This window comes from Anser anser (assembly GCF_964211835.1).
Source record: "Anser anser genome assembly, chromosome: 29".
Classification (NCBI taxonomy): domain Eukaryota; kingdom Metazoa; phylum Chordata; class Aves; order Anseriformes; family Anatidae; genus Anser; species Anser anser.
The window spans coordinates 1,168,690-1,195,334 of record NC_139750.1 but is presented as its reverse complement, the minus strand read 5'-3'; the positions used below and the strand labels follow the sequence as shown (position 1 = coordinate 1,195,334).

At 51.0% G+C, this 26,645-nt stretch overlaps 2 protein-coding genes across 2 annotated transcripts; both read right to left on the bottom strand.

Moving 5' to 3' along the window:
* Positions 1-268: 268 nt before the first annotated feature.
* LOC310887892 (olfactory receptor 14A16-like) lies at positions 269-9,721 on the bottom strand. Its single transcript, XM_083814069.1, has 2 exons — positions 9,113-9,721; positions 269-1,388 (listed from the first exon to the last, which is right to left on the bottom strand). Exons 1-2 carry the CDS (start codon positions 9,451-9,453, stop codon positions 782-784), a joined length of 948 nt encoding a protein of 315 aa, XP_083670195.1. The 5' UTR covers positions 9,454-9,721; the 3' UTR covers positions 269-781.
* Positions 9,722-20,125: 10,404 nt separating this feature from the next.
* Positions 20,126-21,212, bottom strand: LOC310887845 (olfactory receptor 14C36-like; the record flags this gene model as incomplete). Its single annotated transcript, XM_083814022.1, has 1 exon — positions 20,126-21,212. The coding sequence occupies one exon, from the start codon at positions 21,210-21,212 to the stop codon at positions 20,253-20,255; it is 960 nt and encodes a 319-aa protein (XP_083670148.1). The 3' UTR covers positions 20,126-20,252.
* Positions 21,213-26,645: the final 5,433 nt, after the last annotated feature.

The following is a 26,645-nucleotide window of genomic DNA, read 5'->3' as shown; positions in this document are numbered from 1 at the left end:
CAGCCCTGCAGAGAAGGTTCTTGTTCTGGTGGACATGAACTGTTCAACACGAGCCATCAGTGCGTGCTTGCAGCCCAGAAGGCCAACTGCATTCCGGGCTGCATCAAAAGAGGAGTGGCTAGCAGGTTGAAGGAGGTGATTGGTCCCGTTTACTCTGCTATTGTGAGGCCCTGCTTGGACTACTGAATCCAGGTTTGGGGCCCCAGCACACGAAGGATGTTGATCTGTTAAAACAGATCCAGAGGAGGGCCACAAAGATGATCAAGGAGCTGGAGCACCCCTCCTGTGAAGGAAGGCTGAGAGAGTTGGGGTGGTTCAGCCTACAGAAGAGAAGGCTTTAGGGCGAATTCGTTGCCTACAAACCACCTGTCTGAGCTGGGGCAAGAGCCCAGTGCAGGGAACGGTGGTTACGAGGGGCTGTCTGTGATGATTGCATCTTCTCACTAAATAAAGGGGGCATAAAAAAGGATGGAGAACGACTTTTTGCTCAGTCAGATAACGACAGGACAAGGGGGAATGGTTTTAAACTAAAAGAGGGGAGATTTAGATTAGAGGTTAGGAGGAAATTTTTCACTCAGAGAGTGGTGAGGCACTGGAACAGGTTGCCCAGAGAACTTGTGTATGCCCCATCCTTGGAGGTCTACAAGGCCTGGCTGGATGGGGCCCTGGCAAACCTGATCTAGTGGGTGGCATACTTGCCCATGGCAGGGGGGTTGGAACTAGATGATCTTTGAGGTCCCTTCCAAGCCACGCAGTTCTATGTTTCTATGTTTCTATGATTCTAAGATGGGCAGATTATGCCTTCTGAAAAACATCCATTCATCAGTTTCCACACCGCATCTTTCAACTCCCGGTTCCTCATGCTGTAGATAAGAGGGTTCACTGCTGGAGTCACCACCGAGTACAGAACTGCCAGCAAAAGATTCAGGGAGGAGGAGGACATGGAGGGGGGATTCAGGTAGGAAAATATGCCAGTGCTGATAAACAGGGAGACCACAGCCAGGTGAGGGAGGCATGTGGAAAAGGCTTTGTGCCGGCCCTGCTCTGAGGGGATCCTCAGCACAGCCCTGAAGATCTGCACATAGGACACCACAAGGAAGACAAAACACCCAAATAGTAAACAGGCACTAACCACAATAAGCCTAGCCTCTTTGATGTAGGCATCTGAGCAGGAGAGCTTGAGGATCTGGGGAATTTCACAGAAGAACTGGTCCAGGGCATTCCCTTGGCAGAGGGGGAAGGAAAAAGTATTGGCAGTGTGCAGCACAGCATAGAGAAAAGTACAGGCCCAGGTAACTGTTGTCATGTTGACACAAGTTCTGCTGGTCATTATTATCCCATAGTGCAGGGGTTTGCAGATGGCAATGTAGCGGTCATAGGCCATGATGGTGAGAAGATGTCCTGGTTCCAGTTAGGACAGAGTTAAGTAGCTCATAGTAGCTGGTAGGGTGCTATGTTTTGGATTAGGATGAGAAGAGCGCTGATAACATGCTGATGTTTTAATTGTTGCAGAGCAGTGTTTACACCAGGCCAAGGACTTTTCGGCTTCTTGCTCTGTCCTGCCAGCGAGCAGGCTGGGGGTGCAGCAGGAGCTGGGAGGGGACAGACCCAGGACAGCTGACCCAAACTGGCCAAAGGGGTATTCCATACCATCTGACGTCATGCTAAACAATATATAGGGGTGGCTGGCCGGGGTGGGGGGGCCGGCTGCTCGGGGATAGGCTGGGCATCGGTCAGCGGGTGGTGAGCAATTGCATTGTGCATCACTTGTTTTCTTACACATTATTATTGTTAATACTATTACCATTATCACTATTATTATTATTATTGTTATTATTATTTTCCTGTCTTAATAAACTGTCTTTATCTCAACTCACAGGCTTCACTTTCCCGTTTCTCTCCCCCATCCCAGAGAGGGAGGGGGGAGGGTGAGCGAACGGCTGTGTGGTGTTTAGCTGCCAGCCGGGTTAAACCGCAACAGTCTTTTTGGCGCCCAACGTGGGGCCCGAAGGGTTGAGATATCGACAAATCTGACCAGAGTGTGTTAAACTAAAATTGGTATAAGTATTGGACCTGCTTAATAGTTGCTAGTCACGATGTTGATTGCCTTAATCTCCAGTCTGCTGTACCTGTATTCCAAATTGAGTTTTATGGTGCGTTACTTTCTGTATGTGCTCCCTGTTGCACTGTTTATCCTTTCCGGGCCCTGGTTTAAGATTGTTATGGTACTGTGCGGTGTAACAATGGCTTATGAAATGATGAAATATCTGGTCACGACTTTAACCTGGTATTTGTACTCAGCACTGACGTCGACTCTATACTTTGGAACCCATATCTCGGAAACTATTAGCAATTACACCTATTGCCTGTTTTCGTTAGGGAGCCAATCTGTGAAGGGGACAGGGGAAGACATGTTTCCCTACCTGTTCACTCTCCCTTTCTCCTTCACCACCACCCTCTTTTCCCCCGAGTTAGTTACGGTGGTTCTCCGAGATGTTGAATATCCTTGGGATACTCAGACCAGCCTGCTCTTGTTGTTATGTCTCCTGAATGCGCTTCAGATTTTGTGGAGGGTTAAACAACTACTTAGGAATCTCATCCGGAGATCTGTCTTGAGGCGGGATAGTTGCGAGTGGCAGGGAGTGTGGGAGGATATGGGCAGGTTTCTAGAGCAGTGGTCACCTCCAGTGTTTTGGACATTCACCCCTGAACAACTGCAAAATCCTAAAAAGCTGGCAGAATGCTTGAAAAAAAGGTGTCATGACTCTGGCAGTTCCAAAGTGACACAAATCACTGTAGCGTGCTGGGGTCTGGCTTGTGCCTATCGAGCTGCAATTGATGCTATTAGCAACCTAGCTCCAGCTCCTGCAGCCGCTCCAGCTGCAGCTCCTGCAGCCGCTCCAGTTCCAGCTCCTGCAGCTACTCCAGCTCCAGCTCCTGCAGCCGCTCCAGTTCCAGCTCCTGCAGCTACTCCAGCTCCAGCTCCTGCAGCCGCTCCAGTTCCTGCAGCCGCTCCAGTTCCAGCTCCTGCAGCTACTCCAGCTCCAGCTCCTGCAGCCGTTCCAGTTCCAGCTCCTGCAGCCGCTCCAGCTCCTGCAGCCGCTCCAGTTCCAGCTCCTGCAGCTACTCCAGCTCCAGCTCCTGCAGCCGCTCCAGCTCCTGCAGCCGCTCCAGCTCCTGCAGCCGTTCCGGCTCCTGCAGCCGCTCCAGCTCCTGCAGCCGCTCCAGCTCCTGCAGCCGCTCCAGCTCCAGCCCCTGCAGCCGCTCCAGCTCCTGCAGCTGCCCCAGCTCCTGCAGCTGCCCCAGCTCGTGCAGCTGCTCCCACTCCTGTGGCTGGGTCAGAGAAACGAGCTGTAGCAGTGCAAGTTGACCCCGCAGAGGGTATCCCAACCCCTGTGGCAGACCCTGTGTCTGGGTCAGAGAAACGAGCTGTAGCAGTGCAAGTTGACCCCGCAGAGGGTATTCCAAGCCCTGTGGCAGACCCTGTGTCTGGGTCAGAGAAACGAGCTGTAGCAGTGCAAGTTGACCCCGCAGAGGGTATTCCAAGCCCTGTGGCAGACCCTGTGTCTGGGTCAGAGAAACGAGCTGTAGCAGTGCAAGTTGACCCCGCAGAGGGTATTCCAACCCCTGTGGCAGACCCTGTGGCTGGGTCAGAGAAACGAGCTGTAGCAGTGCAAGTTGCCCCTGTAGACAAGGTGAAAAAATGGTATAGAGGCTCAGGTCGTTTAAAACGCAGACAGTCTTCTGCTAAGTCTGGGCGTAGTGAAGACGAGGCTGGGCCATCAAAGGTGCAGGAGACTGAAGATGAGGATGAGGATGGCGAAAAATCAACAGTAACTACCCGGACTCCATACCAGCCATCAAAGGTGCAGGAGACTGAAGATGAGGATGAGGATGTCGGAAAATCAACAGTAACTACCCGGACTCTACACCGGCCATCAAAGGTGCAGAAGACTGAAGATGAGGATGAGGATGTCGAAAAATCAACAGTAATTACCCGGACTCTATACCAGCGTGAGCTACGAGATGTGCGAAAAGATTTTGGTCGCTGTATAGGCGAGCAGCTTGTCACCTGGCTGCTCCGGTGCTGGGACACGGGAGCCAATTATGTGGAATTGGAGGGCAAGGAAGCCAGGCGGCTGGGATCCCTTGCTAGGGACGCATGCATTGACAAAGCAATTGGAGATGGAGCACAATCTCGCAGCCTCTGGAGGCGTCTCCTGTCAGCTGTGAAGGAAAGGTATCTCTTCAAGGAAGAACTTGTATGTTTACCAAGCAAATGGACCACCATGGAGAAGGGAATTCAGTACCTGAGGGAATTGGCCGTACGGGAAGTAATTTATAAGGACCTAGACGACGCACAAACATCCGCAGATCCAGATGCAGTCCGGTGTACACCACCCATGTGGCGGAAGTTTGTACGGAGTGCCCCATCATCATATGCCAACTCATTGGCAATACTAGCCTGGAAAACGGAGGAGAATCCCACAGTGAATGAAGTGACTAAAATACTCCGGCAGTACGAAGGAAATCTCTCCTCTTCCCTAAAGGCCTGTGTCTCAGCTGTGGAGAAACTCTCTGAAGAGGTCCACCAACTTAAAGAGAATTTATCTTCCCCTCCACCTGAACGAACCAGTGTCCACCAGCTAAAAGAGAATGCTTTAGAGAAACTTTCTGAAAAGATCCACCAACTTGAAGAAAGATTATCTTCCCCTTCACCTGAACGAACCAGTGTCCACCAGCTAAAAGAGAATGCTTTGGAGAAACTTTCTGAAAAGATCCACCAACTTGAAGAAAGATTATCTTCCCCTTCACCTGAACGAACTAGTGTCCACCAGCTAAAAGAGAATACCTTGGAGAAACTTTCTGAAGAGATCCACCAACTTAAAGAGAGTTTATTTTCCTCCCCACCTGTACAAACCAGTGTCTCAGCTATTAGGGGTAAACGTTCATCTATGCAAGGAAGACAATATGGTGGGCACACACACCGCGCCACCCTGTGGTTTTACCTACGTGACCATGGAGAGGACATGAGAAAATGGGATGGAAAATCTACTGCGACCCTAGAGGCACGGGTACGTGAATTGCAAAGGAAAACAATTGGGAAAAAGGAGTTCTCTGAAAGGTTTGCTGCTCCAACTTCCAGCAGGCAGTCCTTTAAACACAGAAATGAAGATTCTGACCAGGACTAGAGGGGCCCTGCCTCCAGCCAGGGGGAGGAAAGGGACAATCGAGTTTATTGGACTGTGTGGATTCGATGGCCTGGCACGTCAGACGCACAGAAGTATAAGGCTTTGGTAGACACCGGTGCACAATGTACTCTAATGCCATCAAGCTATAAAGGGCCAGAGCCCATCTGTATTTATGGTGTGACGGGGGGATCCCAGCAGTTAACTGTATTGGAGGCTGAAGTGAGTCTAACCGGTAATGAGTGGCAAAAGCACCGTATTGTGACTGGCCCAGATGCTCCGTGCATCCTTGGCATAGACTATCTTAGAAGAGGATATTTCAAGGACCCAAAAGGGTTCCGCTGGGCTTTTGGCATAGCTGCTTTGGAGACAGAGGACATTAAACAGTTGTCTACCTTGCCTGGTCTCTCAGAGGACCCTTCTGTTGTGGGGTTGCTGAGGGTTGAAGAACAGCAAGTGCCGATCGCTACCACAACTGTGCACCGGCGGCAATATCGCACCAACCGAGACTCCCTGAGTCCCATCCATAAGCTAATTCGTCAACTGGAGAGCCAAGGAGTGATCAGCAAGACTCATTCACCTTTTAATAGTCCCATATGGCCAGTGCGAAAGTCTAATGGTGAGTGGAGACTAACAGTGGACTATCGTGGCCTGAACGAAGTCACGCCACCACTGAGTGCTGCAGTGCCGGACATGCTAGAACTCCAGTATGAACTGGAATCAAAGGCAGCCAAGTGGTATGCCACAATTGATATCGCTAATGCATTTTTCTCCATCCCTCTAGCAGCACAGTGCAGGCCACAGTTTGCTTTCACTTGGAGGGGAGTCCAATATACTTGGAATCGGCTGCCCCAGGGGTGGAAACACAGCCCTACCATTTGCCATGGACTGATCCAGTCTGCGCTGGAGCAGGGGGAAGCTCCTGAACACCTGCAGTACATCGATGACATCATTGTGTGGGGTGACACTGCAGAAGAAGTTTTCGAGAAAGGGAAGAAAATAGTCCAAATCCTTCTGAAGGCCGGTTTTGCCATAAAACAGAATAAAGTTAAAGGACCTGCACGAGAGATCCAGTTTTTAGGAATTAAATGGCAAGATGGACGTCGTCAAATCCCAATGGATGTGATCAACAAGATAACAGCTATGTCTCCACCAACTAGCAAAAAAGAAACACAAACTTTCCTAGGTGTCGTGGGGTTTTGGAGAATGCATATTCCAAATTACAGTCTGATTGTAAACCCGCTCTACCAAGTAACCCGTAAGAAGAATGCTTTTGAATGGGGCCCTGAGCAACGACAAGCCTTTGAACAAATTAAGCAGGAAATAGTTCATGCAGTAGCCCTCGGGCCAGTCCGAACAGGACCAGATGTAAAGAATGTGCTCTACACCGCAGCCGGAGAGAATGGTCCCACCTGGAGCCTCTGGCAGAAAGAACCTGGGGAAACTCGAGGTCGACCCCTGGGGTTTTGGAGTCGGGGATACAGAGGATCTGAAGCCCGCTATACTCCAACTGAAAAGGAGATATTGGCAGCATATGAAGGAGTTCGATCTGCTTCGGAAGTGGTCGGTACTGAAGCGCAGCTCCTCCTGGCACCCCGACTGCCGGTACTAGGCTGGATGTTCAAAGGAAGGGTCCCCTCTACGCATCATGCAACTGATGCTACATGGAGCAAGTGGGTTGCACTGATTACTCAGCGGGCTCGAATAGGAAACCCCAGTCGCCCAGGAATCTTGGAGGTGATTATGGACTGGCCAGAAGGCAAATACTTTGGGATATCACCAGAGGAGGAGGTGGTTCGTGCTGAAGAAGCCCCCCTGTACAACAAGCTACCGGAAAATGAGAAGAAATATGCCTTGTTCACTGACGGGTCCTGTCGTATTGTGGGAAAGCATCGGAGATGGAAAGCTGCTGTATGGAGTCCTACACGACGAGTTGCAGAAGCTGCTGAGGGAGAAGGTGAATCGAGTCAGTTTGCAGAAGTAAAAGCCATTCAGCTGGCTTTAGATATTGCTGAACGAGAAAAGTGGCCAGTTCTCTATCTCTATACTGATTCATGGATGGTAGCAAATGCCCTGTGGGGGTGGTTACAGCAATGGAAGCAGAACAACTGGCAGCGCAGGGGCAAGCCCATCTGGGCTGCGGCATTGTGGCAAGATATTGCTGCCCGGGTAGAGAACCTGGTTGTAAAGGTACGCCATGTAGATGCTCATGTGCCCAAGAATCGGGCTACTGAAGAACACCAAAACAACCAGCAGGTGGATCAGGCTGCTAAGATTGAAGTGGCTCAGGTGGACCTGGACTGGCAACATAAAGGTGAATTATTTATAGCCCGATGGGCCCATGACACCTCAGGCCATCAAGGTAGAGATGCAACCTACAGATGGGCTCGTGATCGAGGGGTGGACCTGACCATGGACACTATAGCACAGGTTATTCATGACTGTGAAACATGTGCTGCAATCAAGCAAGCCAAACGGTCAAAACCTCTTTGGTATGGAGGACGATGGCTGAAATATAAATATGGAGAGGCCTGGCAGATTGATTACATCACACTCCCTCAAACCCGCAACGGCAAGCGCCACGTACTTACAATGGTGGAAGCAACCACCGGATGGCTGGAAACATATCCTGTGCCCCATGCCACCGCCCGGAACACTATCCTGGGCCTTGAAAAGCAAGTCTTATGGCGACATGGCACCCCAGAGAGAATTGAGTCAGACAACGGGACTCATTTCCGAAACAACCTTATAGACACTTGGGCCAAAGAACATGGTATTGAGTGGGTGTATCACATCCCCTATCATGCACCAGCCTCTGGAAAAGTTGAACGATACAATGGACTGTTGAAGACTACACTGAAAGCAATGGGTGCTGGGACATTCAAAAATTGGGATACACATTTGGCAAAGGCCACCTGGTTAGTCAATACCAGGGGATCTGCCAACCGAGCTGGACCTGCCCAATCAAACCTGTTACGCACTGTAGAAGGGGATAAAGTTCCTGTAGTGCACGTAAGAAACATGCTGGGTAAAACAGTCTGGGCTACTCCTGCCTCAGGAAAAGGCAAACCCATTCGTGGAATTGCTTTTGCTCAGGGACCTGGATGCACTTGGTGGGTAATGCAAAAGAATGGGGAGGTCCGGTGTGTACCTCAAGGGGATTTGATACTGGGTGAGAATAGCCCATGAGTTGAATTGTAGTATGTTAATTATTATATAATACTGTATGTCATCACTACCATGATTGCTATATATCATAGATGAAAATGGTGATTAATTAGAATGTATTGGACAGAGTGTAACCTGAGCATGACATAAATGGTATGGAATAAGGGGTGGATATCTGTCCTGGTTCCAGTTAGGACAGAGTTAAGTAGCTCATAGTAGCTGGTAGGGTGCTATGTTTTGGATTAGGATGAGAAGAGCGCTGATAACATGCTGATGTTTTAATTGTTGCAGAGCAGTGTTTACACCAGGCCAAGGACTTTTCGGCTTCTTGCTCTGTCCTGCCAGCGAGCAGGCTGGGGGTGCAGCAGGAGCTGGGAGGGGACAGACCCAGGACAGCTGACCCAAACTGGCCAAAGGGGTATTCCATACCATCTGACGTCATGCTAAACAATATATAGGGGTGGCTGGCCGGGGTGGGGGGGCCGGCTGCTCGGGGATAGGCTGGGCATCGGTCAGCGGGTGGTGAGCAATTGCATTGTGCATCACTTGTTTTCTTACACATTATTATTGTTAATACTATTACCATTATCACTATTATTATTATTATTGTTATTATTATTTTCCTGTCTTAATAAACTGTCTTTATCTCAACTCACAGGCTTCACTTTCCCGTTTCTCTCCCCCATCCCAGAGAGGGAGGGGGGAGGGTGAGCGAACGGCTGTGTGGTGTTTAGCTGCCAGCCGGGTTAAACCACAACAGAAGAGAAAACTCTGCTGTGACAAATGTGACAAACATAAAGACCTGGGTAGCACAACCAAAGAAGGAAATGGCCCTGGTGTCCCAGAGCGAATTGGCCATGGCTTTGGGGACAGTGGTGGTAATAGTGCCCAGGTCGAGGAGGGCGAGGTTGAGGAGGAAGAAGTACATGGGGGTGTGGAGGCGGTGGTCGCAGGCTATGGCTGTGAGGATGAGGCCATTGCCCAGGAGGGCAGCCAGGTAGATGGCCAGGAAGAGCCCGAAGTGCAGGAGCTGCAGCTCGCGCGTGTCTGCAAATGGCAGGAGGAGGAACTCGTTGGGGGAGCTGCTGTTGGACATTTGCTGCCTCGGGTCATGCAGACCTGCTCTAGGAGAAGAAAAAAGTGAGACGTTAGGTAGACTTCTCTGAGCAAAACCCAGTACTCCTTCAGAGATATTACTATTCGTTGTGTGGAACGAGAAATGAGTCAGCTCTTTCAACAACCCTCCCAAGTGAATGACACTGTGCCTGACAACATAGAATGCAGTTTGGGCACATTGTTCACCAGCAGTCCAGTTCAGAACAGAAGATTACACCCATCTGCACCCTAGACAAAGAAGTAGGAGAAGCACACACACGTGGAGACATATGAAAGAATACCACAATGCTCCAACCACCTGACAGAGAGAAAATCAGATGGGCATGCAATGAAGCCTTCACCCTACCAAGCCTGCATGCTGCCTAGAGAAGTGACACTGCAGGGCAGGGACTCTTAGCCTCCTCGTTGTGTATCACACTGCAGGACACAGGCTCCTCTCCTCTTCTGGAGGTCCAGCTGAGGAGGAGGTGGCTCATACCCTAAAGCCCCTGAGGGCAGAGGCTGTGCTGGGTGGCAGAGGAGAGCAGGGGGTTGCTGCAGAGAAGGTGCTTCCATTGCAGGCCTGGCAGGGAGTGCCTGAATCTCCCCTCCCTTGGCATTTCAGGCAGCAGCTCCCTCTCCCTCCCTGCCCAGGTCTCTGCTGCCTGGAGCTGTCCCTGCTGGCAGCTGCTTCCCTATCCCCACATCTCCTCCCTGCCATTGCTCACAGAACCTATCCCACCTGATGTGTGCTCAGCTTTGTTCTGCAGACATCTCCTGTCCCAGATAATTACCCAGGGACATCTCCTCATGTTCAGCAGATATACAGCAGCTCTGACCTGTTTTGAGAGTCCTTCAGGGAAGGAAATTGAAAGTAGAGACCCCAGAGAGTGCCTTCCCTACTAGTAGTGCAGGCCTTTCTCTTCCATTTCAAGAATCTCCCCCAAAGATTCCCTGGGGATGCTGTGGAGCTGTAGCCACCCTACCCCAGGCAGCAGCCTCTGGGCACCAGCAGGACCCTGTTCTGCTCTGCCCTTCTGAGGGGACTCCTTCCACCCACAGCTTCTCCCCACAGTGCCCTGGCCAGCTCCCCGGACAGGCTGAGTGCTGAGCCTGGCAGGCGGCAGAGGCCCTGTCCCGGCACACAGCCCCTGGGGCACAGCAGGGACCCTGCTCTGCACCACAGCCCTGGACACCCCTGCCTGCACCCCAGCTGCACAGCCTGCAGCCAGCCCCACAGAAAGAAACCATCATCCCATGTCCCTCTGACAGCTTTGGCAGGTAATCCTTGCTCTGGAACTTATTGTTCTTCTCTTATCTTAGGAACTCTTAAGTGTCCTCCTGAAAGATCCCATAGGCTGGTGGATTTGCCAGCAAATCTGGAGATGGCACCAGGAACAACAGCTGCGCTGCCCTGCAGCCAGAGACTTACCCTGTTCAGGGCTGGGAAGATTTCTCCCGCAGTGAGCTCTCAGCAGCCCCCCTCCACACTGCCTTTAACATCTCCCTCCCTTCTCTCAGCCGCCCTTGTCCCCTGCAGGCAGTGTCCCCAGCCCTGCTGCGCTGTGCAGAGGAGCTGCTCGTGGGCAGAGCTGTCTCTCTGCAGCGCTGCCCGCTTGCCAGGAGCTCCCCTTGGGCCCAGGAGCCCGGCCCAGCTCAGCAGCACAGGGAGCTCTCGGCAAGTCCCTGAGCCTCCAGGGGAATCGGCTTTGAATCAAACTGATTCAATCACTGTTCTTCCTTCTGTCAGCTAGAGAGAGACACCTATTTCCAGTGCTATCTTTTCTCCTGAATCAAAATAGGAGTCCCTTATGGGAGTCTTTTTTTCCTCTCCTGTTATTATTTAGGACCCCCCCAATTTGTATTCTATTTCTTTCAAGCACTTGTTAATATTCAGGAGAAGGAATTTTTTTTTCACAGCAAATGATATCCCTCTGTCTACACAGACTACACAACCCAGCAAGCTCATGGAACCATAGAATGTTTGGGGTTGGAAGGGACCTTAAGGTCTAGTTCCAGTCCCTGTGAAATGGGCAGAGTCATCTCCCTCTAGAACAGTTTGCTCAAGGTCCCATCCGACCTGACCTTGGACACTACCAGGGATGAGGCATCCACCACTTCTCTGGGCAACCTGTTCCAGGGTCTTGCCACCCACTGCGTGAAGAATTTCTTCTTTAGATCTGATCTAAATCTGCTCTCTTCTAGCTTAAAAGCACTTCCCCTTGTCCTATCACTACACTCCCTGATACAGTCTCTCCACATCTTTATCCTATGTCTCACCCCCTGTTCTTGAATGGGGAGGGAGAGAGTGGCTGTGTGGTGCTTGGCTACCTCCTGGGGATAAAGCACAACACATCCAGGGACACAAACCTGACCAACAAGTGCTAAAGGAGACAGTGAGGGAGCCAGACCTGGTCAGTCACACTGCCTGGTGGGAGCATGGGAGAGAGGGAAAACATTTCTTCCAGCAAGGTTATCTGACCAAGAACCATGTCAGTTGGGAAACCAAGGGAAAAGAGGGAATACTTGTAAAAGGTGATGTCCTATGAGGAGAGGTTGAGGACACTTGGGTTGCCTAGTCTGGAGAAAAGAAGGCTGAGGGGAGACCTCATTGCTCTCAGCAACTTCATGAGGGTGGAAGTAGAGAGGGAGGTGATGATCTCTTCTCCCTGTTAACTGATAACCAAACGTGTAGGAATGGCACATAGATGCACCGGGGGATGTTCAGACTGGACAGCAGGGAAAATTTTCTGTATTCTGAGGGTGATCAAACACTGGAACAGGCTTCCTTGAGACCTGGTTCTTGTTCCAGGCCAGTGTCAGTGTTCAAGAAGCATTTGGACATTGCCCTCATTAATATGCTGTAACTTTTGTTTAGCCCTGAAGAAGTCAGGCAGTTGGACTAGATGATCTTTGAATGTCTCTTCCAACCGAACTATTCTGGTCTAGTCTAGTCTAGTCTAGTCTAGTCACTACACACGTGTGTAGGCCCCATTTATGTATTGGAAGACCACAATAATGTCTCCTGGAGTCTTCTTTTCTTCAGGCTAATCCCAACTCTCTCAGCCACTCTTCACAGGACATGTATTTGGTGTGCCTTTGGTATTCATGTGGTAGGCTGCAGGGGGTGCTGGATGGTGAGGAACGTCAATTTGAACACTTTGGGTTAGCTCTCCTGGCTGTGCCCCATCACAATGTCCTGCACAACTCCAAACTACATGGCGTGGGGGCAGTATGAGAAACAGAAAGCCTTCATGCTGTGCAGACACACTCCATGACTGTTCCTAAACCCTCTCAAAGCGAGTTACCCTCTGCATTAAAACACAGCTGCCCTGGAGAACCCCTGTGCAACAGCTGTCTTGAAGAGTGTTTGTTCTGTTTTCATCTTTCCTTTAATATGTGACCAAGTCTTGGAAGACAGAAGATGCTACAAAAGGCTTTGTCTGGAAGGCAAAGTTGAGGCTGAGCTGAGAAATAAGTAAAAAAAAATCATTTATTGAGTTATTTAAACAACACTGAAAAAATGTATTTTTCTTTTATTGATGGTGTGAGGAATGATAGGAAATATGGCATTTGCCTTTGCAAGTAATGCTTCTTGGAGCTAGGAGGCACATTCTGCTACTCACCAGGATTGATCCAAGATGACCAAGAGTGGCTGTGCAAGGACATCAGCCAGCTCCCTCTGCTCTCATGGGTGAATCCCATCAGGTCCCATAGACCTGTGTATCCCATTTGGTCAAGTATGCCCTGCCCTGACCCACTCCCACCAAGTGTACATCTTCCTTGCCCCAGACTTTACCCCCATTCTCTGTGACCTGGGATTCCCAAAGGCCAGACTTGCCAGTACTGATTGAGGTGAAGAAGGAAGTCAGCACTTCAGCCTTTTCCCTGTCCTGTGTCAACAGATCTTGGTCCTCATTCAGCAGTGAGTCCACATATTCCCGAACCTTCCTTTTGCCACCTATGTACTTCTAGAAGCCCTTCTTACTGCCTTAGACATCCTTGGCCAAATTCCATTACAGTTGGGCTTCAGCTCTCTGATATTCTTCCTTACATGCTCAGACAAGGCCTCTGTAATCCTCCCAGGTTATCTGTTCTTGTTTCAACCATCTCTATGCTTCTTTTCTGTGTTGGAGTTTGGCCAGAATCTCCTGGTTCATCCATGCAGGTCTCTTGCCATTTTTGCCTGACTTTGTCTTTCTTGGGATGGACTGCTCTTGATGTTGGAGGAGGTGACCCTGGAATATTAACAAGCTTTCTGGGACTGCTCTTCTTTCCAGGGCCTTATCCCATAGTGTTCTTCCAAGGAGATATTGAAGAGGCCAAAGACTGTTCTCCTGAAGACCAGAGTTGTGAGCTTGCTTTTTCTGAGCTACGCTGTCCTCCCACAGGATCAGTTCCACCATCTCCTGATCACTGCAGGGAACATTGTTGACTCTTCCTGAACATACCATGAACCACAACCCCCAGATCCCTTTCTGCAGGGTTATGCTCCATCCACATGTCCTCCAGTCTATACGTACATCCAGAAATATACTGTTCCAGGTGCAGAATCTGGCATTAGTTCTTGTTAATTTTTATATGGTAGGCAACTGACCAGCGTTCAGATCTATCAAGACGTCTCTGTAAGGCCCCTATACCATCAAAAGAATTGAAGGAGCCTCCTAATTTAGTAGATGTAGGGCAGTCCACTCATGTGCCTATGCTCTCAAACACCTATTTTTTTCTCTCCTCCATTCTTTACTTATCCCTTGATGTATCTGTCAAGGAACAGACCAACCATTTTCAGAGTGTGCCGCTCAGCATTACCTTGGGGTCCTTGGAGAGCTGCATAACCTCCACCAATGGCCCTCAGGGGCTGCAGAGATAGACTGAAAGCAAACCTATTTCTTCCCAGGGTGATTTCTTCCCTGGCCTGGCAGATGAGGACAGAAGAATTTTCTTCCCACTGTCCATCCCAGTTCTGTTTCTCATTGTCATTGAAGAGAGCATTAAGTTTTAGGCATGGTCTGAGGTGTAACATTTCAAAGATGTACCAACGCCCTCAGCCAGGTGCACAGACCAGAACAAGCTGCAGCCTGTGATTTCTGACATCCATGGAGTCACTGCCAAGGCATGGTGGGACAGGACATGCAGTTATGGGGTACTTCAATGGATGGATACAGACTTCAGGACAGACAGGCTGGAATGATCCAGAGTTCCTGGGCAGGAGCTGCCTCCTGGGTAGCCAGAGCCCCAGAAGAAGGCAGATCTTCCTTTCCTGTTATGTGCCTTGTCCCACTGCCCACCAAAGGGCTGACAGCTGCTGCTCTGCCATGGTGCTGCCTGGCAGGCAACAGGCATGGCTGGGCAGGGTGACCCCTTTCTGCTTGCTCATCTGTCTCTCCTCTCTCTCGGTCATCCTGCTTGTCCTTTTCCCTCCACCTGTTTCAGTCTTTCTCTTATGCTGGGGCTCTTGGGTATGTCAGCTCCTTGGAGTGGTGGGGAGTAGTTCAGCTGAGGATCAGGCACTGGTGCTCAGCATCCTGCAGAGGAGGTGTCTGCAGGGGAACAAGGTGCCAAAGGGCCTTTCTAACCTGTGGAGCTTCCGGCAGGGCAGTCAGCAGTTTCAGCTGCAGAGTCAGGCACTAACCTTGTGGCTTCTACCCCAGCCATGTGGCCATGGGGCTGTGGTGTCCCAGCACTTCTGGGTGCAGATACTGACAAGCTCTTCAGTGTTCAGAGGGATTTTACCTGAGAGATCCTGAATATCTGACCTGGCCCCTGCATCCCCCCTGCTCCCAGATACCACAGAATTAGAGCATGACCTACTCCTCGGGAGTCTATGGGCAGAGGTCCTGCCCCTCATGGCATACTCAGACAGCAGAAAGCAGAGCTCCCAGCAGAGAACTGCAGCAAGGTCCTGCCAAATAGGACAGAGGATAGGCGTGTTGTGGGGGAGAGTCTATGAGAAATAGCTTTGGTTTTGTGCAGAGAAATCTGTTCTAACTCTTCACCATCTTTTTCTCTTGGGACAGTTGTCAGGGCCCACAGAGAGAAAATGTCCAACAGCAGCTTCCCCACAGAATTCCTCCTCCTGTCATTTGCAGACACACGCGAGCTGCAGCTCCTGCACTTCGGGCTCTTCCTGGCCATCTACCTGGCTGCCCTCCTGGACAACGGCCTCATCCTCACAGCCGTAGCCTGCGACCACCGCCTCCACACCCCCATGTACGTCTTCCTCCTCAACCTCGCCCTCCTCGACCTGGGCTCCATCTCCACCACTCTCCCCAAGCCCATGGTCAACTCTCTGTGGGACACCAGGACCAACTCCTACTTGGGATGTGCTGCACAGGTCTTTCTGTTAGCTTTTTTACTTGGAGGAGAGTATCTACTTCTCATTGTCATGGCCTATGACCGCTACGTTGCCATCTGCAAACCCCTGCACTATGGGACCCTCATAGGTGGCAGAACTTGTGTCAAAATGGCAGCAGCTGCCTGGGGCAGTACTTTTCTCTATGCTGTGCTGCACACTACCAATACCTTTTCCCTCCCCCTCTGCCAAGGCAATTCCCTGGACCAGTTCTTCTGTGAAATTCCCCAGATCCTCAAGCTCTCCTGCTCTGATGCCTACCTCAGAGAAATTGGCGTTGTTGGGTTTTCAGCGTGTTTACTCTTTATATGTTTTGTTTTCCTTGTGCTGTCCTATGTGCAGATCTTCAGAGCTGTGCTGAGGATTCCCTCAGAGCAGGGCCGGCACAAAGCCTTTTCCACATGCCTCCCTCACCTGGCTGTGGTCTCCCTATTTCTCAGCACTATCATGTGTATATCATGTGTACTTGAAGCCCCCTTCCACCTCTTCCCCATCCCTGAACATTGTGGTGACAGTTTTGTACTTGGTGGTGCCTCCAGTAGTGAGCCCTCTCATCTACAGCACGAGGAACCAGGAGATCAAAGGAGCACTGAAGGAATTGAGCCTACTTGTGGTAATTAAGAAAGAATAAACTGTCTGTCTTTCTTCACAAGAAATCTCCAATTGATCACAGACAAATTATGTGCTTTGGAGCATTCTGTCATTGTTAACCATGGTTGTACACAAGTGCTTGCATTCATTCTACTTCTGCAGGGACACGAACACAGTCAGACTCACTCAGAGTCCTTCTGTAACTGTGCCTATTGTCACACGACAGGTGGCCTTCTGTGTTTCTTCTATTCATTTAAAAAGGATTTTTTTTTTTTTCAGTGCAGAGCCCTGGCATCAAAGCAGAGCATTTTCCCTATGCATCCAGCACCTCATTTTTTCCTCCCTGAAGGTCCTCTCCATCTGCTTCCCATCATCAGATTGGGTGCTGGCAGTTCTGTATGCGGTGATGTCTCTGACATTGAACTCCCTCATCTGCAGTATGAGGAACTACGAGTTCCGGGAAGCACCGAGAAATTGACCACAAGGAACCTTGTACCATCACCAAGAACTTTCTTCCTCTTCTATGCACAGATCTCACAGTTTGTCTTTTCCTGTAGATAATCGTACTAATGTGTTATTCTTTAGTTTTACACCACTTCTCTTGAGGCTTCATCCAATCATCTCTGAACCTGTCACAAATGCTTTGAATGCTGCCCAAGACCTGACCTCCCTACTAGCATCTCTGGAAAAAAACACTATCCTGAATGCACTGCCAGTGTCTCCTGGGGCAGTGAAGAAATGAGTCAAGGGAGGCAGGAGACCATTGTCTGAGTCAGGATGTCATAATCAAACTAAAGCATAGAAAGGAAAAGCAAAGGCAGTGGAGGTAGGGACAAACAAATTGGAAAGTTTATAGGGATATGGCCCAGGAGTTTAGGGATGGGATCAGGAAAGCCAAGGCACAGCTGGAGGGAAACTTAGCTAGGGATGCAAAGAATAACAAGAAGGGTTTCTGCAGATAAATAAGGCAGCAAAGAAATTGTATCCTCCGTAAAAAGCATCACAGGGGACCTGACTAAAACTGACATGGAAAAGGCTGAGGTACTCAACACCATTTTGGACTTTCTCACCAGCCCATTCCACACCTCCCAAGTCACAAAATGTCAAGGCAGGGACGGGGGAGATGAAGTCCACTCACTGTAGAGAGAGAACAGGTTTGAAACTACCTGAGGAACCTGAGGGTGCAAACTCCGTGAGACCCGATCAGGTGCATGCCAGGGTTCTGAGGGAACGGGCAGATGAAGTTCCTAAGCCACTATCCATAATTTTGGAAAAGTTGTTGGGGTCAGGTGCTGTCCCAGGAAGTCTGAAAATATAACACCTATCTTTTAAATGGCTAAAAATGACAACCCAGCGACCTACAGACTGGTCAGACTCACCTCTATGCCTGGGAAGATGTTGGAGCAGAACCTCCTGGAAAGCATGCTAAGGTTCATGGAAGACAGGGAGGGGATTTGAGATAGCCAGAAGTGCAGTTGATACAGAAAAGGGAAGGGACGCCATGCAGAGGAACCTAGACAGTCTTGAGGAGTGGGCTCATGTGAACCTCCTGCAGTTCAACAAGGCCAAGCACAAGGTCCTGCTCCTGGGTCAGGACACTCCCCAGCATCAGTGCAGATTGGGTGATGACTGGTTTGAGAGCAGACCTGCAGAGAAGCACTTGGGGATATTAGTAGACGGAAACCTGGATATGAGCTGGCAATGTTCACTTGCAGCCCAGAAAGCCAATCGTATCCTGGACTGCATCATAATACCATAGGTGGCAGGTCTAGGGAAGTGATTCTCCTCCTCTTCTCCATATGTGTGAGACCCCACCTGCATCCTGCTTTAGGGCCCTAGTGTAAGAAAACCACACACAACCTAGCCTTGAACACCTCCTGGAATGGGGCATCCACAGCTTCTCTACACAACATGTTCCAATGTCCCAGCATCCTCAGAGTAAATTTCTTCCTTATACCTAATCTAACCATACTCTCTTTTAGGTTAAAGACATTACTCCTTGTCCTGTTACTACACTCCCTGACAAAGAGTCTCTCCCCAGCTTTTCTGTAGTCCCCCTTTAGGTACTGAAAGGCTGCTAGAAGGTCTCCCCAGAGCCTTCTCTTCTGCAAACTGAACAACCACAGCTCTCTCAGCCTGTCTTCATAGGAGAGGTCCTTGAGCCCTGTGATCATCTTTGTGGCCCTCCTCTGGACTCATTCTAATATTTCCACTTCCTTCTTTTGCTGGGGGCCCCAGAGCTGAACAAAGCACTCTGGGTGGGGTCTCATGAGAGCAGAGTAGAGGGGGAGGATCTCCTCCCCTGCCCTGCTGGCCATGCTTCTTTTGATGTAGCCCAGGATACGGTTGGCTTTCTGGGCTGCAAGCACACACTGCCGGCTCATGGTGAGATTTGCATCCACCAGCACCCCCACCTTCTTCTCCTCAGGCCTGCTTTCAATCCATTCTCTGCCCAGCCTGTATTTGTCCTTGGGATTGCCCCACACCACATGCGGGACCTTGAACTTTGCCTGGTTGAACTCCATGAGGTTTGCACAGGCCCATGTCTCAAGCCTGTCAAGGTACTTCTGGATGGCTTCCCTTCTCCCCATCGTGTCAACTGCACCGCACAGCTTGGTGTCATCGGCAAACCTGACGAGGGCGCACTCGATCCCACTGTCCATGTAACCAACAAAGATGGTAAACAGTGCTGGTCCCAATACTTACCCCTGAGGAATACCACTCTTTACTGATCTCCAGTTTGATGTTGATACAGTGACTGCAACCCTTTGAGTATGATCATCCAGCCAATTCCTTACCCGGTGAGTGGTCCGCCCGTCAAATCCATGTCTCTCCAATTTAGAGATGAGAATATCATGGGGGCCATTGTCAAATTCATTGTACAAGTTCAGGTAGATTAGGTCAGTTGTTCTTCCCCTATCTACCAATGCTGTAACCTTATCGTAGAAGACCACCAGATTTGTCAGGCATGATATGCCCTTAGTGAAGACATGTTGGCTGTCACCAATCACCTCCTCATTTTCTCTGTGTATGATCTTTCCTGGAGTGCTGCAAAGGATGGCTATAAGCTCTTCAGAAGGGACAGGCAACAACAGAGGGGCAGTGGTGTGGCTCTTCATATTAGAGAGTGTTTCGATGTTGTAGAGCTCAGGGCTGGGCTCAGAGACTTTCTTCTCCGAGACTGCAGAGTCACAGGTTCCCTGCGAATACCTGGCTTTAGTTCTTTCCCTGTGGCTGAGCCCACAGTGAGAGGTCGCTCACTTTCAGAGGGGCTGCGGTCATTGCCCAAGCCAGGCTCTGCTATCCCTGGAAGTACCCTGGGCTCTGCAGGTAGCTCCAGATTCCTCTCCTGAAGGACATCATCTACGGGTCACATGTGGGAACAGCCCTGGCTATGTAATGCAGTGACCATTTGCTGTCTTTGCTGTCAGCAGACACCTATGGGTGAGTGTTAAATCTAGCCCTTGGTCTCTGACAGGTCACAGTGCAACAATGAGCCATTCCCTTCTGAACCAAAACAGGGACAGACTCTTGTATAGACCAGTTCTTTGGGCCTATTCTTGGCACTGGCTTGGGTAGGAAATTCCAGCCTTCAGGCAGTGCACACAAGTTGTCCTGTTTATTACAAAGGTGTTGCGAGAGTCTTCACTGACTTACAGTTACTTGTACATGTATAAAGCATTTATATGAGACGGAGCAGTTTCACTCATTCATTGCAGTGGGAGGAATCCAAAGATTTATGTGGGAATGCAAGAAGCAAAAGCAGTCAAAATGACAATGAGGAAAAAACAATTTTATTAATACTGATAAAAACAAACAAAGAAGCAAAAAATGTATTGGAATGGGATGCACAATTTTCACTTCTGGAGAGTGAAAAAGACTTTACGAGTACTGAAAAACATCCCCCAAAGCAGTTTACTAACAGCATCCTTGAGCTCCTTGTTCCTCATGCTGTAGATGAGGGGGTTCACTGCTGGAGGCACCACTGAGTAGAGAACTGCCAGCAAAAGGTCAAGGGATGAGGAGGACATGGAGAGGGGCTTCAGATAGGCAAACATGATATTGCTGATGAACAGGGAGACAACGGCCAGGTGAGGGAGGCATGTGGAAAAGGCTTTGTTTTGTCCCTGCTGTGAGGGCATCCTCAGCACTGCCCTGAAGATCTGCACATAGGACAGCAACAGAAAAGCAAAACATACAGTACCTGAACAAAAGCAGAAGACCAGGAATGCAACTTCTCTGAGGTAGGCATCAGAGCAGGAGAGCTTGAGGATCTGGGGAATTTCACAGAAGAACTGGTCCAGGGCATTGCCTTGGCAGAGGGGGAGGGAAAAGGTATTGGCAGTGTGCAGCACAGCATAGAGAAAAGTACTGCCCCAGACAGCTGCTGCCATGTTGACACAAGTTCTGCTGGTCATTATTGTCCCGTAGTGCAGGGGTTTGCAGATGGCAACATAGCGGTCATAGGCCATGATGGTGAGAAGGTAAAACTCTGCTGTGACAAACGTGACAAACATAAAGACCTGAGTAACACAGCCAATGAAGGAAATGGCTGTGGTGTCCCACAGGGAATTGGCCATGGCTTTGGGGACAGTGGTGGAGATGGAACCCAGGTCGAGAAGGGCGAGGTTGAGGAGGAAGAAGTACATGGGGGTGTGGAGGCGGTGGTCGCAGGCTACGGCTGTAAGGATGAGGCTGTTGCCCAGGAGGGCAGCCAGGTAGATGTCCAGGAAGAGCCCGAAGTGCAGGAGCTGTAGTTCACGTGTATCTGTGAATGGCAGGAGGAGGAACTCTGTGGGGAAGGTGCTGTTGCACATTTGCAGCCTCTTCACATATTTGACTCACCATGGAGGAAAAGACAGATATATGTTAGAGAGATTTCTCTGAGAAAAACCCACTCCTTGTCTCAGAGGAATCACAGGAAATCACCGTTCCCTGAGTTGAATGAGTCAGCTCATTCTCCAGCTCACTCAACTGAATGACAGCGTGCCTGACTTAAAATGGACCTTGGGAATCTTGTTCCCATGAAGACACCCTTGAAGGGATATGGGGATGAAAGCAGTCTCTGTCAGAACAGAAGATTACACCCACCTGCATACCAGACAGAGTAGGAGAACCACACACAGGTGGAGAAATAAGAAAGAATACCACAGTGCTCCAACCCACTGACACAGAGAAAGGCAGATGGGCACACAGTGGAGCCTTGAACTTACCAAGCTTGCATGCCACCTAGTGACACTGCAGGGCGGGTACTCTTAGCTTCATTGTTGTGTATCACCTTGCAGGACACAGGCTCCTCTCCTCTTCTGGAGGTCCAGCTGAGGAGGAGGTGGCTCATGCCCTAAAGCCCCTGAGGGCAGAAGCTGTGCTGGGTGGCAGAGGAGAGCAGGGGGTTGCTGCAGAGAAGGTGCCTGCACTGCAGACCTGGCAGGGAGTGCCTGAATCTCCCCTCCCTTGGCGTTTCAGGCAGCAGCTCCCTCTCCCTCCCTGCCCACGTCTCTGCTGCCTGGAGTTGTCCCTGCTGGCAGCTGCTTCCCTGTCCCCATATCTCCTCCCTGCCATTGCTCACAGACCCTGTCCCAGCCGCTGTGTGCTCAGCTCTGCCCTGCAGACACCTCCTGTCCCAGGGCACTTTTCAGGGACAACTCCTCAAGTTCAGAGTCTAAGGAGCAGCTCTAACCTAACAGAAGGTAACAAGAACTGGGGACTCAGTGTCTTTATCATAATGGAAAAATAAATTCCCTTCGTCATCTGCCACCCAGCAAAGCAAGAGGAGAAATCTCAAAGCACAGAATGCTTCTCTTCAAGAATCCCTTGCTCTGGCATTTCTCTTGTGGAGTCCATTCTGAGATGCCCTGGGAGTGCTCTGGAGCTGTGAGCAGCCTGCCCCAGGCAGCAGCCTCTGGGCAACAGCAAGACCCTGCCCTGCACTGATGGGGGGGGGGCTCGTTCCACCCACACCTTCTCCCCACAGCGCCCTGGGCAGCTCCCCAGGCAGGCTGAGTGCTGAGCCTGGCAGGCGGCAGAGGCCCTGCCCTGGCACACAGCCCCTGGGGCACAGCAGGGACTCTGCACTGCACCACAGCCCTGGCCACCCCTGCCTGCACCCAGGCTGCACAGCCTGCAGCCGGCCCTGCAAGAAGGAACCCTCATGTCCTGTCCCTCTGAGAGCTTGGGCAGGTAATCCCTGCTCTGAACCTTGTCATTCTCTTCTCCAAAGAAACTCTGAGAGTCCTCCTGTAAGCTCCCATGGGCTGTGGGATTTGCCAGCAAATCTGGAGATGGCACCAGGAACAAGAGCTGTGTTGCCCTGCAGCCAGAGACTTACCCTGTTCAGGGCTGGGAAGATTTCTCCAACAATGAGCTCTCAGCAGTCCCCCTTCACACTGCCTTTAACATCTCCCCCCCCCTAACAGCACCCTTGGCAGCTCCCCGGGCAGGCTGAGTGCTGAGCCTGGCAGGCGGCAGAGGCCCTGCCCCGGCACACAGCCCCTGGGGCACAGCAGGGACCCTGCTCTGCACCACGGCCCTGGCCACCCCTGCCTGCACCCCGGCTGCACAGCCTGCAGCTTGCCCTGTGAGAAGGAACCCTCATGTCCTGTCCCTCTGACAATTTGGCAGATAATCATTACCCAGGAATCATCCCCATCCTCTACACTAGAGAAGCCAGGACAGACAGTGTGACATGTCCTACCAGCCATGATAAGTGGCAGCTGTAAAAGAACCTGTAGGATACTGCACCTGCCTGCCCTCACACAGACACTTACCCTGTTCAGGGCTGGGAAGATTTCTCCTGCAGTGAGCTCTCCCTCCACACTGCCTTTAACATCTCCCTCCCTTCTCCCAGCCGCCCTCGTCCCCTGCACGCAGTGCCCCCAGCCCTGCTGCGCTGTGCAGAGGAGCTGCTCCTGGGCAGAGCTGTCTCTCTGCAGCGCTGCCCGCTTGCCAGGTGCTCCCCTTGGTCCCAGGAGCCCAGCTCAGCTCAGCAGCACAGGGAGCTCTTGACAAGTCCTTTGGCCTCTGGGGGAATCAACTTTGAAACACACTGAAGTAAACATTTACGTTGTTACCCTCCACTGGACAGGGAACACTGTCCTTTTTCATTTCAGAAGAGGTATGATGTCCAAGAATCACTTTTCCATGTCCTGGTTTTAGGCAGAACACCCACACAAGGACCGGGAGGGATCTCCCTCTCCCTGTAGAGGAAAGGGTTTCAGCTGAGTCAGTCAAGGCATCTCCTTCTTTATTTGCAGTCCAGAGGCTAGAAGGAGGCTTCAAGCCTCCTCGCACAAGCCCACAGGAGTTGGGATTCCGCTTTACTTGGTTTATGTGTGCACAAACCAGACATCTGCATGTCTGCTGCATGTCTCAGCTCCCAGCACATTTAATGGAGGTGGAGGGCAGGAGGGAGCTGTTCAGATGCAGACCCCTGGTGACATTGGAGGTGTCAGAGTGACATTTGAGTGGCATTTGTGGTGTCATATTTCTCTGGGTCATAAACAGAGATTTTATTGATGCATGTCCAATATAATATAGCTGTAGCCAGTGTTCAATAGCAAAGAAATAAAAGGCTGGCTATGACCTGGTTGCCATCACCGAAGCAGGGTGGGACCACTCCCATGACTGGAGTGCTGCAATGACTGGCTATAGGCTCTTCAGAAGGGACAGGAGCGCAGAAGGAGTGGTGGTTTGGTTCTCTGTATTAGAGAGTGTTTTGTGGTTGTGGAACTCGAGTCTGGGAATGATAAGGTTGAGTTCCTGTGGGTTAAGATCAGAGAGAAGGCCAGCAAGGCAGGCATCCTGGTGGGGGTCTCTTATAGACCGCCAAAACAGGATGAGGAGACAGGAGAGGCATTCTACAAGCAGCTGGCAGAAGTCGTGCAATCGCCAGCACTTGTTCTGATGGGGGACTTCAACTTCCCAGCTATCTGCTGGAAATACAATACAGCTCAGCGGAAGCAGTCTAGGAGGTTCCTGGAGAGCGTGGATATAGCTTCCTGACAAAGCCGGTTAGTGAACCTACCGGGACGGTGCCCAGCTAGACTTTCTGTTCACAGAGAAGGACTGGTGGGAGATTCAGATTCACAGATTTCTCTAGGTTGGAAGAGACCTCAAGATCATCGAGTCCAACCTCCGACCTAACACTAAGTACTCCACTAAACCATATCCCTAAGCTCTACATCTAAACGTCTTTTAAAGACCTCCAGGGATGGTGACTCCACCACCTCCCTGGGCAGCCCGTTCCAATGCTTAATAACCCTTTCGGTAAAGAAGTACTTCCTAACATCCAACCTAAAACTCCCCTGTCGCAACTTTAGCCCATTCCCCCTCGTCCTGTCACTAGGCACGTGGGAGAATAGACCAACCCCCACCTCTCTACAGCCTCCTTTCAGGTAACTGTAGAGAGCGATGAGGTCGCCCCTGAGCCTCCTCTTCTCCAGGCTGAACAAGCCCAGCTCCCTCAGCCGCTCCTCGTAAGACTTTTTCTCCAGACCCCTCACAAGCTTGGTCGCCCTTCTCTGGACTCGCTCGAGCACGTCCATGTCGTTCCTGTAGCGAGGGGCCCAAAACTGAACACAGTACTCGAGGTGCGGCCTCACCAGAGCCGAGTACAGGGGCACAATCACTTCCCTCGACCTGCTGGCCACACTGCTTCTTATACAGGCCAGGATGTCGTTGGCCTTCTTGGCCACCTGAGCACACTGCTGGCTCATATTCAGCCGACTATCCACCAATACTCCCAGGTCCTTCTCGGCCAGGCAGCTTTCCAGCCACTCATCTCCCAGCCTGTAGCTCTGCTTGGGGTTGTTGCAGCCCAGGTGCAGGACCCGGCACTTGGCCTTGTTGAACTTCATACAGTTGACCTCAGCCCATCGCTCCAGCCTATCCAGATCCTCCTGCAGAGCCTTCCTGCCCTCGAGCAGATCGACACACGCACTTAGCTTGGTGTCATCTGCAAACTTACTGAGGGTGCACTGGACGCCCTCATCCAGATCATCAATAAAGATATTAAAGAGGACCGGCCTCAGTACCGAGCCCTGGGGGACTCCACTAGTGACCGGCCTCCAATCAGATTTGACTCCATTCACCACAACTCTCTGGGCCCAGCCATCCAGCCAGTTTCTAACCCAACGAAGTGTACACCAGTCCAAGCCATGAGCAGCCTGTTTCTTGAGGAGAATGTTGTGGGGAACGGTGTCAAAAGCCTTACTGAGGTCAAGGTAGACCACGTCCACAGCCTTTCCCTCATCCACCAAGCGCGTCACTTGGTCATAGAAGGAGATCAGGTTCGTCAAGCAGGACCTGCCTTTCATAAACCCATGCTGACTGGGCCTGATCGCCTGCTTGCCCTGCAAGTGCCGCGTGATGACCCTCAAGATAATCTGCTCCATGAGCTTCCCCGGCACTGAGGTCAAACTGACAGGCCTATAGTTCCCCGGGTCTGCCCTCCGGCCCTTCTTATAGATGGGCGTCACATTGGCTAGCCGCCAGTCAACCGGGACCTCCCCCGATAGCCAGGACTGCCAATAAATGATGGAAAGCGGCTCGGCCAGCTCCTCCGCCAGTTCTTTCAGTACCCTTGGGTGGATCCCATCCGGCCCCATCGACTTGCGCACATCCAAGCTCCGTAGTAGGTCGCCAACCATTTCCTCATGGATAGCGAAGGCCACATCCTGCTCCCCATCCCCTTCCACCAGCTCAGGGCACTGGGTGTCCGGAGAACAACCGGTATTGCCGCTAAAGACTGAGGCAAAGGCGGCATTAAGCACTTCAGCCTTTTCCTCATCCTTAGTAACTAGGTTTCCCCTCGCATCCAGTAAAGGATGGAGATTCTCCCTAGTCCTCCGTTTCGCGTTGATGTATTTGTAAAAGGATTTTCTGTTGTCTTTAACGGCAGTAGCCAGATTGAGCTCCAGATGAGCTTTGGCCTTTCTAATTTTCTCCCTGCACAGCCTCGCTACATCCTTGTAGTCCTCCTCAGTGGCCCGCCCTTTTTTCCAAAGATTATAAACCCTCTTTTTTCTGCTAAGCTCCAGCCGCAACTCTCTGTTGAGCCAGGCCGGTCTTCTTCCACGCCGGCTCATCTTTGGGCACGTGGGGACGGACCGCTCCTGTGCCATCACGATTTCCTTCTTGAGGAGCGCCCAGCCTTCCTGGACTCCTCTGCCCTTCAGAACCGCCTCCCAAGGGACTCGGCCAACCAGCGTCCTGAGCAGCTCAAAGTCAGCCCTCCGGAAGTCCAAGACAGC

Excerpts from the sequence above, each read along its gene's own strand:
- LOC310887892 (XM_083814069.1), bottom strand. The coding sequence starts at position 9,453 with ATGTCCAACAGCAGCTCCCCCAACGAGTTCCTCCTCCTGCCATTTGCA. Across the intron at positions 1,389-9,112 it reads GCAGAGTTTTCTCTTCTGTT|CATCATGGCCTATGACCGCT; the intron begins GTGGTTTAACCC and ends ACATCTTCTCAC.